This window comes from Cucurbita pepo, chromosome 14, assembly GCF_057944985.1.
Source record: "Cucurbita pepo subsp. pepo isolate OVF chromosome 14, ASM5794498v1, whole genome shotgun sequence".
Lineage (NCBI taxonomy): Eukaryota > Viridiplantae > Streptophyta > Magnoliopsida > Cucurbitales > Cucurbitaceae > Cucurbita > Cucurbita pepo.
Window position 1 is genome coordinate 12,804,461 of NC_141811.1, and position 10,727 is coordinate 12,815,187.

The following is a 10,727-nucleotide window of genomic DNA, read 5'->3' on the forward strand; positions in this document are numbered from 1 at the left end:
ATTTACATGTATAATATGACCTCTTGTTTTTAATTAATAGTTAATACCTAGTGATATCCCACGATGAAGACAATTAGTTAAATCTTGGGAAACCATTTCAAAGAAATTGATAACACGAACGCTTGATGCCGCATACTATAAATTATAACACTACAATAACATTATTATAATGCAACTTTTTTTTAAAAAAATCTGTCTTTAAACTTTGCATAAAGAAATCATTTAAACAAAAAGAAAATTAGTGAACAAAAATGTAGTATATACAGGGGAGGGAGTAAAGTAAAAGATTTTAAAGTGGAGATAAAAGAATTAAAACCCTGATTTTCTCTTCCGCTTGATCACGCCCACATCATTTACCCAAAAGGATGAGGAATACGAGTAAATAATGGGCACTCCTTTTATTGCTACAGATCATCATCATCATCTTGAATACAACAAATGAGCACAGGATTGGAGTTGGACCTCATAAATATCTCTTTTATCTCAATCTTAATCAAAGAACTTTCAGCTGTAGATTATCATACCCAACCTGTACTTTGTACCTTTCAAATATATCTTGGAGTGCTTCAACAAACTGACGGTGTAAATCAATCACCTAATATACCAACAATCATATAGTTACTAACATAACAACATATAGGACTTATCAATAATGAAACATAGGACTTGGTCATCCCTCAAGCTCATAATTCTAAAGGATTTATAATTGTCTGACCTCAGAATTCCTGGCTGTTGATTCATATAGGAACCTCTTTTGTTGTCAATATTAATTATGCTTAAACATTCGTTAAGAATTGCAAAAGGAATGAAATGGGCCTTCAAGACACCTACCTCATCACTTGAGGGATTTGGATTTTTCTTCACCTCGATGGGTTTCCCCACCACCACATGCATCCGCCGTCTGTAAGGAAGAGGTGATCTGAAAACAGAACAATATTCAATGATCGCTGGGTGATGATGCAATAATAACTACAGAGATTATCTTATAAGCATAACCAAAGATCACAGACCAACACCCTTCATCCAAAAGCTGTACCATTCTATCGAACTTTTCCATGGATTGTCTTGTTCCTCATACACAAATTTCTCAAAATAAATTGCACGTGTACAACATAATTAACAAAAGAAAGACTCGTGCAAAGTTAATTTTTCCTGATCCAAGTTCCCCCAAAAAAGTAAATATATAATTCAAAACTGTGCGGTGATAACAATGACATCAAGAACAGTCCAGGAATTAGGTGGTTGTTAATGACCCACAAACTCAACTTGCCTCAAGGGGTGCAGTCTATGCAACTCCTCTAAGGTTCAACAAAGGCCTACAATAGGTATCCCTGATCGAAGGAGAGTAACCCTATGAAGTGAGATGGGAAAGATTTATTGAGCTGTGAACATATCAAAGAAGGGTCTTTTCTTCATTGAACTTTGTCTTAGAAGCTAAAAGTTTTATAGTGCACAATTGATATATTATATGAACTAAGACTACGCAAATATTTAAAGAATAAATGTAGTTCTCTTAAAAGAAAGAATCAAGACACAACAGTGCTATTAATCAACTTCTTCTTTTAGAAAGATGAACCAAAAAACACGCATAGTGGAGAATAGAAGAGCATGATATTTGTGAAGACTCGGAGAGAAAATATACACATACCCAAGAACTCCCCAGAAGATAATTGGCGTGAACTTGATCGCTCTAGAAAATTGGAGGAAGAACTTACCGCCAGGTTTCCACCACTGGTAGACGCTTGACTATATAAATTTAGAGAAAACTGATTAAAATAAATTCTAAAATACAAATTAAAATCAGAATGATAATGTAACATACTGAAAGCAAAGAAATAATCGAAGATACAAAAATACCTGACCAAAGCAGAAAACTGGGACCAATGGTGTACCCATCTCTATCGCTATGCGAACAAATCCTCGTCTTGTCTTGAGGAAGACAGTCTACAAAGTGAATTTCAGTGTTTTCTATAAGGAATGAGAAAGAAGATTGAAAACCCAAATCTCAGTGGAAAAGCAAATAATCATATAAGAATTCCAGATCAGATTGCTCATTTTTGGTTTAGAAACTCAAGAAGTTCCACCAGCTACATTTCCTTTTCCTTTCCCCAAATGTATCCGAAATCGTTTGAGGTATAACTGTAATCCTTGAGGTACCTCAAGGCTTATGCCTTTACCAAACAAAAGGAGGCTGACAGCTCTGATGCTTATGTCCTTGAGGCATCAAAGGCGTGAGCCTCATGCTTATATTAAGAAGGGGGCTATTTGGCGGTGGCGAACCTCAATTTAATGGGAAGACAAAAATCATTGCCTAGGACATTTAGACGATCTGACACATTGGTTTGAAGCTAAGACCTCATAATTTTATGACTAAAAAGCAAAATGTGACACACTAGAACATACTTAATTTTATCTTCATTAGGACAAGATAATAATTGATCTGATAGTTGGCAGCAGGCAGAGGAATACTTTCCGTCTTTATTTCCTTTTTATTTTCTTTTCCTTCCACAGTGTCTTCCTTTCTCTTCTCTTTTGTCCCCTAATTTTTGGTGTTACCTTTTTTGTAGTGGTGGTGAAATTTGGATTTCTTCTTTTTTCTTTCCTTCTGTTTCTTTTTACTTATCTTTATTTTGGTACCACTGCCACCTCAACCTTTTTCCGCAACAGTATTTCAATAAATATTGCATCAGAAGATTATTCAAGTTTCTAATTCTGTTAAACATCTCATTAAAAAAATAATGTTTTTCCCATTGTTCTTTTATTTCCCCAATGTCTTCCTCTGTTTTTTTCTTAATATATATATATAGAATTGTTTTTAGTTATTTGTGACTGAAGAGAGAAAGCCTAGCAATGTTCTGGCTAAGTTCAAAATGGACGGACAAGAAGAGACTGCAATTTTATCTATCTTGCCTCCACTATGCAAGTGCACAAACCTTAACCTTATAGTAACATGGAGGATAGTGTAATAAATCAAATAAAGATAGCATGATCAATGTTTAAATTTTCAGGTAAAAAATAGATGGAGAAAGACCTCGGAATTACGCTCCATATGAAATGTCTCTTGAACTCCACCAGGCACAATGATGCAACTATAGCCAGCTGCCAAGAGGGAGCTAAAGTTTTTCCTTGTTGCTGGCGATAGACCCATCCATGTCCATATGTGCCTCAAAAATGGCGTATAAAACACCTGGTCAATACACCCACATGATGAAATGATAAGATGCAACGGAGGATACTAGTAAATTCCTATAATAAAGAGGAAGAAGTCTTACAGCGGAGCTAGCAAGGACTTTCAATTTATGGAGAGGCATCAAACCAGTGAGGTCAGCCAACGCAACAACACCAATGGGTAAAACTGAATGTGGCTCATAACCAAAAACTACATGATGTAAAAATAAATTACATCTATTTTATGAAATGTTAAAACTTGAACATAATAAAATTCCATATACCAACAAAACAAAAAATAAATCAAATATGAAACAACCACACATCATGTGAGAGGAAACAAAACTGAAGATTAGTTACAAATAACTAAAAGGTGCCATTAAAATCAAGCAAACAAATAGCTACAGCATTGACACTTTCTTTTTAAAGTTGATTACTAAAGGGGAACATCAACACGAGCTTTTTATATCCACCAAAATGTAGGATTAGGCGGGAAAGTGATTCTCCGGAGAAGAGGAAGAAGAAATAAGAAAATGTGTAAACCAGAAAAGGACCAGCTAAAAAGCAAAATGGTTCAAATAATTCCTTCAAGAAAATGAAAGCAACACCAACGGTTGTTAATAGACTGTCGTATGGCAAAAATGGAAAGTGGATATTTATTATGATAGTATTTATTTTGGTAAAGAAATTGAACAGGAAAGAACAATATACGAGGGAAGAGGAGAAGATAATCCTTCTCCCTAAATAGATCCTCTAATATGAAATGATAGAAAGTAGGCACATGACCTCCAGAGTTTCTCAATCAGTAAGAGGATAACGAAAACCCAAAGACAGTGAAGAAGACACATCCTAGGAAGACAAAACGGATGTCACTGAGTGCAACTCCAAATCAGACGGGTGGAACAGCCGTGGGAACAACACACAATGGGCTTCTCACCCGCTTACCAGACCTCTAAAAAATAAGTATCAGACTCGTCCCAGATGGAACATTTAACAAACTCAAGAAAGATCAGAAAACCCAAAGCATTAGCAGTGTTTTGCTCAATCCCTTCAACCCACTACTTAGAACCCACTCAAAGGAGTGCTGATCCATGCTCACTCACAATAATCCTACCCCAAAAAGAATGCGGTTCCCTGAAGATACATGTAACACCTGGAATTTTATTTTTTTTATTTTTTTATTTTTTTATAAGAGACAATTTCATTGATGAGTGAAATTTACAAGAGGGATGTATAATCCATCATGTTTACAAAAGACCTTCCCAATTTGCAATGAGGGAGGTATAACTATAGGAAGTAAAAATATTACAGTTTACACCAAGATATAGCTTGGTAAACAACTGGAGTTTTAAGAAAATAAATAAAATATCTTTTTGAAAAAAAGGGGAAAAAAAAAAAGAAGAGAGGAAATAAAGCAGAATGGCACGCACACAAGTCGGAGAAGATGACAGTACAATCAACGTTAGTTTCTCAACCTTCTCTTTAACGAATTTGAAGCTAGTCATTTTCATCAGTTTTATTCTTTTGACTTAATTTAGGGCATATTGAGGAATTTTGGAAAAATTTAGAATATCCTCAAGGACCCGAAACAAGCTCGGGAAGTCTATAATCAAGTAAGTAACCATATGGAGCAGGTTTCTAAGAAATACTTGTAGGAGTTGATTAGGATCGAGGGCAATGATTGAGTATTATGTTTAGGAGACTAGTTTGACATAGTTTCATGATAATTGTGCTTAGATAATGTGAACCGTTTACAACTTAGTTCTATTTATAGTTATATAGCTTCCGCACGCATGATTTATGAACTCTGATGCATCATTAGACATTTTCGCTTTCCAGTATGCTAAGGTTGGATTATTATCACTTAATGAGCATGATGAACATGTTGTATGCCTTTTTACGTTTATTATGCATGATTTAGGGTTTGGATAGCCTGTTATTGCCGAGTTATGAGTTGGACTATCGCTATGTGCCATAGAGTGCTAGTTGTGGTATCCATAGACTGTGAGTTATTGTTTCACGTATTTTGGTCCTAGTACCTAGTCATGAGTTCCATAGCCTCCTTGGGTTGACCAGGTACCTTGTAGGGACGGATAGAGTGCAACCTAGGGACGGATAGAGTGCAACCCTATTCGTTAACTAACCAACAAGGGTTAGGGTTTACTTGTTACACATGGCTTAGTTGTCACCCATAGAAGGTTTTAGGAGTCATAGAGGGTTTACTACTGAAGTACTATCGGTGGTGCCTAGCGAGGAGAGACATGACCTTTTTACTAATCTAGCCCAAGTGGCATAATGATAGTTAGTTTACTGCTCTAGCCTGATAAGGCAAAGTAACAAATAGTTACTATTTCTAAGACAAGTAGTTTCATGAACCTAAGGAGGGTACATTAGTAGTTAGTTTGTTCTAGCCTGGAAGGCATAGTGACAGGTAGTTTACTGATCTTAGAAACAGGTAGATGTAGCCCGACATCATTAGGGAGAACCCATTGATTACAGCTAAGTAGGTAGACATGCATGGAATACGGTCATTGTTTTAGAGCAAAAAGGCTCCTCCAGACTTATGAGTATTACCCTAGGGCCTTTCCACAGGCCACAACAACTCGAGGCGCACTTTGCGCAAGACTGACATAGGACATAAACATACATGAAACCTAGAGCCAAGAGAAGACAAAAAACCTCTAGGTTGTAAGGGTTAGTTACACAGTGACCTATAAAGTTTGGTATAGACGTTAAGCCACAATATGGCTATCGCTAGGGACAGTTATGAGCACATAACCTAAGCTTTGGTGTATAGGATTAAGTCCGAGAAGAGCATACAAATAGGTTGATTACTGAGTATTTTTTATATTCATTCCATGTTCTTCTATTTTTTTTATTTTCAGATGGAGTGTAGACCATTGTTGATGGCGAGAGCCCTGCACAGCAGGGGTTCCCTTTAGATCGAATCGTCTTCCTTGTCATTTCGTTATTATTTGAAATGCTACTTCAGTTGTGAATGCATATTAAAATTTTAAATTCCTTGTGTCTCCCATTTTACCGCCCTTTTCACCCTTGAGTGTACATGGCAACCTATGATTCGAGGAAGCGAAAATCGGGTCGTTACAATCCAACACAAATATTTAGCCAGCCTAGCCTTACTCTGTAATCTTAAAGGCCCAAAAAACCAAGACGCACCCAATAGGATGTCACGTGTATTTGCTCACTATAACATTTTGCCACAAACAATGTATGAAGACAAGAGAGGAGGAGCCAAATGTTGAATTCTAAAATTTCCGATAGCCAACTACCCCTTTCTCATATTTATTCTACGTTGTTGAGAGAAGAAATGGCAAACAATTGTAGAAGGGGAGGGGGGAAAACAGCGGTCACTAACCATAAGCACGATTGGGATCAAAGGCATGTATATCTTCAACATGTAGAGTAACAGGAAAATAGCTGCTAGCATTTTGACATATATACCTGGAAGCAAAGAGCAGATAATAGGATGAAAGAAGGAAGTGACGGAAAAGGAAAGAGGGTGCAGAACATACCTGGCCAATAAGCGGCCGTATTTGCTTTTATCGTCGACAGGGATTAACACTAATATCAAAAGTAAAGCGAAAACCCTAAAAAAAGAAGAAAAAAAAGTGATGAGAAAGAGATGCGGAGAAAAGGGAAAGGAAAAGCGGATGAGAGAAAATGAGAAAAACAAAACTCACAAGAGGGCTTTGGGGAGGGAGAGGTAGAAGAGGGAGATAAGGGCGAGAGCAACATTGAGATGAATGCCGCCGAGCCAAATGCCGAGGGCTACCATTATGTGCATCGTCCGCCATTTGGTCGGCGACCCACCGCCTTCCTTGAAAACTGTGACGGTAGATCCTGAGATTTCATCCCTCCCCATTCTTCTCCGCCTCTCCAGAAACGGAAGAGTTATCGGATTTTGCAATCGATCCAGAAAAAATCGTGTCTGGTTCTTTCTAGTCCGCTCCCCCTCTCGACTCTTTTGCAGAAACCAGGCGTGGAAGCTGTTAATTTTATTTATACAATCTTTTCGTACTCAGTGAGAGTTCCGTGGGAGTGATTGATTCCCCAATTTCTAAGTTCTCTTTAATCAATTTATGTTATTAATGTTTAATAATGGTCGTTTCTCGAGTTTCTCTCATTGTTTATGTGAAAGTAGTACAAATTTGGATTTGCTATAAAAACCAAAAATTCATTACTTCTATAGTTAATCTCCAAACTTGGAGAAAAGTCCATACCAACTCTGAATTGAAGGTGGTAGGAAAGTTCAAAACAACATATTTGATTCATACCAATATAGAAATATATTCCTTATTTATAAACTCATGATCGTCCATGTGGAACTCTCTCCCAACAATCCTTAACGTATTCTAAGAATATGTATATCAAAATCGTCCTTAAGGCAATATTCATCGGCTAATAATTTGTTTGGTTGGTTTTCATGTTTGTCTACATTCTTAATATAGACCTTGAAAATGAAAATAATGTTGGAATTCAATACAAGGGAATTGAGTTACAAATAAGAGTTTTTAATCTAAACAATGCAATGAATTTGTTGAGGCAAAATTAAATCTTCAGAGCACGTAGTTTCTCCATAACACCTCGAATTTGATCTGAGATATAAGCATACAAGAATCTCTGCGCAGCCTCATCCAGTCCAGTTGGTTCATCAGTGGCAGGCCATCCTAGTAGAGGAGAGGAACAATTACGCGACATGGAAATAGCCATCTGCTTCATGCTAGGTAGGTCGAAATGAATAGGCTCTCCCACAATAATCTCAATCTTCTTACTGCACAAGGGAACAACAGGTCTCCTACCAAAGATATAGTTTTCAGGCATTATCTGAGAATCCACATAGATCATTGTAAAGTGAGACGGGATGAACAGATAAATATTGGTTTCTATTCATACAAATAGACTATTGAGGATTGTTGGGAGGGAGCTCGTCCCACCAAGACAAATTTAAGGAATGATCATGGGTTTACAAGTAAGGAATACATCTTCATCGGTATGAGACCTTTTTGAGAAGTCGAAAAGCAAAGCCACGAGGGTTTATACTCAAAATGGACAATATCATACCATTGTGGAGATTCGTGATTCCTAACATAGTATCAAAGTCATGCCCTTAACTTAGCCGTGTCAATAAAATCCTCAAGTATAGAACAAAGAAGTTGCTAGCCTCGAAAGAGTAGTCAAAAGTGACTCAAGTATTGAACAAAGAGTGTACTTTGCTCAAGGACTCTATAGAAGGAGTCGAGGTTCGATTAAGGGGAGGCTATTCGAGGGCACCATAGGCCTCAGGGGAGGCTCTACAGTGCACTTTGTTCGAGGGGAGGATTGTTAAGGATGGTTGGGAGGGAGTCTCACATTTACTAATTTAGGAAATGATCATGGGTATATAAGTAAGGAATACATCTCCATTGGTATGAGGCCTTTTGGGGAAACCCAAAGCAAACCCATGAGAGCTTATGCTCAAAGTGGACAATATCATATCATTGTGGAGGGTCGTGGTTCCTAACATAGACTCGTGGATTCAGGCCCAAGGTGAATTTTTAAGGCAACTATTTACATCTGGAAACCAGTTAGTAGCATGGTTTCATCTAGACAGAATTTGCAGGATTAGTAGAATTACTGCTGTAATTTTGGGGGAAAAAAATTACCTCCTGAAAGCCACGATGGACGATAGGCAGAACTATTGGTGTTACAGGAGAACGAACAATAAGACTAGATGTTCCCCACTTTAATCGTCGGATGGGCACATCTTCCTGGGTCACTTTGCCTTCAGGAAATGTATGGAGCTGCCAGATGGGTCCATGACCAGAACATAAAGAAAAGAATCTCATCTAGAGGTATGCATTTTATAGTAAATATAATTTCATTGTGTTATCAAGACAGATAAAGTACCCATTCTCCATTCCTCAAGTGCTCAAGTGCTTCATCCATATATTTTTGATGGATTCCAGCACCCCTAGTAATAGGTATGCATTTTCCTGCAAAAAAGAATTAAATATTTTAAAATTTTGAAACGGTAGTTCACACAATACCCAAAAATGCATTTTCCTGCAGGGACCAATGTCACTCAAAGAGATTCTGAATTCTCCCTGCATTGGTAGATCAACCATAGAATGACACTAGGACCCAAAAAAGGCGAAGTTTGGTATGACCATTGCAAGAAAACATGGTAAGGAAATACATAAAGTTTTTCCTTTCAACCATTTCTAGACAAATTAAATACACTAGTGCCCACCACTAGCAGATATTGTCCTCTTTGGGCTTTCCCTTTTATACTTTCCCTCAAGGTTTTTAAAATGCGTCTACTATGGAAAGAGTCTAGCCCTACTCCGACCAGTGACTCGCACCGTCGAGAGGGTCTAGCCCTACTCCAACAAGTGCCTCGACTGCCTCTAATACCATTTGTAACGGCACAAGCCCGCCACTAGCGGATATTGTCCTCTATGGGCTTTCCCTTTCGAGTTTCCCCTCAAGGTTTTTAAAACACGTTTGCTAGGGGAGGTTTCCATACCCTTACTCTCCCTATTCTTTCCATAACTACAAAAACTTCGGGTGGGAGCTACAAAACTGTCCTTCCTCATAACTACAAATAACTTACATAGGGAGAGCTACAAAAATTCTTCAAGGGTTTCTAAGTAATCCTATTTTGTAATGACCTTTCACTAATACCAACTACTAATTGAATAAGGTAGCACCAAAAAGAAAACTGTAAGAATGATACCTAATCGGAAGAAATAAGATAGCACTGTGTTCTTAAAGCATATATCCTCCGCGGCCAGCACCCACCTACCCAATGTTGCGTCAGAGGTAGGAAAACCTTTGAATCCCCACATCACTGGATCGTCTAACCTGTTAAATCCACCAAAGCGACGTCGACTTAGAAATTTCAGAGACAAAGAGTGAAATCCAACCAATTAAGCTATACACAAATCGGAGGAGAAGAACAAGGTTGCGATATAATAAACTTAGGAGCTTAATAGCTGATGAAAACGACGCAGCAGAAAGGGAGAAAGACACGGACGTGGACATATGATTGCTAACAGTGATGAGCGGCACTCCGGGAGGTCGGTATCGGACAAGTCGAAGGAGGGTATCGGCGTTGCGGACGGAAGTGGTGTTTAGAAGGTTTGCTACAGTCTTGGCGAAAGCCCCCACTGCCATGAACATCATTTTCCTCGGAATTCCCCACATGTGGTCCGTTCGCCCTGCCCACTCCATATGCCGTCGTCCCATGCCCGCCGTAGGGCTCCGTGCTCATGCCTCAGACCCACACAATGCCCGGTCGTCCGTCGACCTTTGTCTATTGCGGAGGTAGCGCCACCCGCCCAAGCCGACACAATGCTGCAGTTCGATCGAAGTTATAGCTTGTAGGTTAACTGTGCAAAATTAAGTCCATCACTTCCCAATTTTAGGAAAAAGAATTGCAAAATAAACAGTTTTATTTATCATTAATTTTTTTTGCCAATAATTCAATGTTAAGAAGAAATTTGCTAAAAAATTTTATAATTTCTTAATAAAACATTTAAGAAAATTTATTTGAGTCC

General features: G+C 38.1%; 2 protein-coding genes across 3 annotated transcripts; both read right to left on the reverse strand.

The window, feature by feature from the left end:
- Window positions 1-373: 373 nt before the first annotated feature.
- Window positions 374-7,117, reverse strand: DGAT2 (diacylglycerol acyltransferase family). The gene is made up of 9 exons (XM_023697079.2): window positions 6,870-7,117; window positions 6,702-6,776; window positions 6,545-6,630; window positions 3,273-3,379; window positions 3,032-3,187; window positions 1,858-1,944; window positions 1,649-1,746; window positions 832-919; window positions 374-595 (listed from the first exon to the last, which is right to left on the reverse strand). Exons 1-9 carry the CDS (start codon window positions 7,049-7,051, stop codon window positions 494-496), a joined length of 981 nt encoding a protein of 326 aa, XP_023552847.2. The 5' UTR covers window positions 7,052-7,117; the 3' UTR covers window positions 374-493.
- Window positions 7,118-7,647: 530 nt separating this feature from the next.
- LOC111810223 (Phospholipid/glycerol acyltransferase family protein) lies at window positions 7,648-10,573 on the reverse strand. Of its 2 annotated transcripts, none has more exons than XM_023696863.2 (5): window positions 10,205-10,572; window positions 9,905-10,032; window positions 9,076-9,161; window positions 8,832-8,969; window positions 7,648-8,013 (listed from the first exon to the last, which is right to left on the reverse strand). In XM_023696863.2, the coding sequence occupies exons 1-5, from the start codon at window positions 10,414-10,416 to the stop codon at window positions 7,738-7,740; spliced, it is 840 nt and encodes a 279-aa protein (XP_023552631.2). In that variant the 5' UTR covers window positions 10,417-10,572; the 3' UTR covers window positions 7,648-7,737. The 2 variants fall into 2 exon arrangements, with proteins under 2 accessions (XP_023552631.2, XP_023552632.2); XM_023696864.2 differs by having other exon boundaries at window positions 7,821-7,984; window positions 10,205-10,573.
- Between the last annotated feature and the right edge of the window lie 154 nt (window positions 10,574-10,727).